We start from the raw sequence: 1,880 nt of genomic DNA, 5'->3' as shown, positions 1-1,880 counted from the left end.
CTGCTTTGGTTGACAGTTTATTAAATACACTACATTTGTACCTTATTCTGTAGTTTTTTTTAAATCGTTCACACATGGACTTAGTAAAAACGTATTTTATAGAAAACCACCTGCAAAACTAAAATGAAAATGAGAATGAAAATACTGCACACATATTAGATAAACTGCTGAAATGTTAGAAATTATTTTAATTTAATCCATACAGGTGCTTAATGAAGGCAATCATGAAACATTAGGTGGTTTAATTTTCTTAAATCTGGCACCAGATCAAGACTTCAAAAGTGTTAATGCTGAAATACGGATGCAAACATGTCTATTAACAAAACTGTTTAATCTAATAGTGTTGGAGAAACAAAACAATGTTGTTTTTCTTTTACAGCTATTTTTCTAAATCCATTCTCTATACACTCTCGCCCATTCAGAATTAGTTGTGCAGACTGATGAAGCAAAAACTCAATTTCTTCAAAAAAACAAAACAAAACAAAACACTAGAGCCTATTTACAAAACATGCAAAGGGAGAATTTTAAGCAGGCGAATACAGCTGAGTGACAGAACATACCTTTACTTCTACAAATATAGGTCCTTCCCCCCCATTTTCTGGAAGAAATACATTTTCAGGGCATGGACTATAAAACGGCATACAATGCAAAGACAGAAACAACGAAGTTTGCAAATCTTTTATATTTCCGCTGTTGAGACAATATTTTTGAAAGCTGAGGTTACCTCTAGCGGCGAAACCAGAGCCAGCTATTAAGCAGCCAGAATGCTACAGTAATTGAATACATGACCATTTCCCTTTTAGCACGTTCTTTGTTCTCCTCTTCTAGAAGTTGTAGACGTCTATTTAGTTTGATTATCTAAGTGAAAAACAATAACAAAAAAATACAAAACAGCAGCTTTAATGCATAGAGTAACTGGATTCTTATAAAATAGTATAATTTGTCAAAAGAATTATTACAAACATGTAAACTTTCATCATTTGGAGCAAAATAAACACAACTACCCATAGGAAAAAATGTTACTCATGACAGCTTAAATTCACTTAAATACTCTTTCCCTTCTTCAAATTTCTGAGTTCGAAAGGGTCTATTTCCTTTCTTGCTTGATCAGACAAGGAGCAGGGAAAACTGTTACACACATATTGCTATTCTGGTAGGAAAGACTAAGCACACATTTAGGCAGGCTTACCGCAGCAGGAAGAACACAGTACTCCTGTCCCTTTCTATGCCTCTTCTATGAGCTTCTTGTCACTCAGCCTCTCAGTTATTCATCTTTAACCTGGTTTATACCTGCCTTCTCTGTCCACCTCTCTGAGTTACTGAGAGGGTCCCATAAAATAATCTATTGTAGTGGGTCTTACGATAGGTCACCCAGACCCTTCAGGTCTGAAAGGCTAATTCCCCAGGTGCTAGAAATGTTGCTGGTTGACAGCACCATCCTCAGCTGTTGGTCTTGACTATGAATAGCCCTGAGCTGAATAACTGCTGCCTAAGCTCATGCTCCGTTACTGATTTTTACTTAAAAATACTTTATTTCATCCAATTTCCCTCTACAACTACTTGGCACAGACACAGTGAGAACACCAAATATGCCTTCCCCACATGTGTGTATGTCTGTGTGATTCTAGACGCTGTGGAAGTACACATTAAAAATATGCATAAGCAAAACTGCAGGTCCAAAACAGCACTTATTACAGAAAACAAGAAATATGTATGTAGAGATACTGTGCAAACTGAAAGCAGTGGTTTCCAAAATAGTTATCAAACATAGTAACAAAGGTTCCCAAAGTGATTACTCCACATATCAAAAGCCAAAAAAGCAATTTATGTCTGTACTAGTTCACTAAAATATCAAGATTTTTTAACATCAGCCAGAATTA

General features: G+C 35.7%; 1 protein-coding gene across 1 annotated transcript in view; it reads right to left on the bottom strand.

The window, feature by feature from the left end:
- Positions 1–537: 537 nt before the first annotated feature.
- Positions 538–1,880, bottom strand: part of MFF (mitochondrial fission factor) — a 31,246-nt gene continuing 29,903 nt past the window's right edge. The window contains exon 10 of the mRNA XM_012642472.1: positions 538–858. Coding sequence (XP_012497926.1) covers positions 727–858 — 132 coding nt within the window. The 3' untranslated portion in view covers positions 538–726. The remainder of the gene's footprint in view (positions 859–1,880) is intronic.

Source organism: Propithecus coquereli, unplaced genomic scaffold, assembly GCF_000956105.1.
Source record: "Propithecus coquereli isolate 6110/MARCELLA unplaced genomic scaffold, Pcoq_1.0 Scaffold18, whole genome shotgun sequence".
In the NCBI taxonomy this organism is placed as follows: Eukaryota; Metazoa; Chordata; class Mammalia; order Primates; family Indriidae; genus Propithecus; species Propithecus coquereli.
The sequence above is the reverse complement of the archived record's forward strand: the minus strand, read 5'-3'. Positions and strand labels throughout refer to the sequence as shown.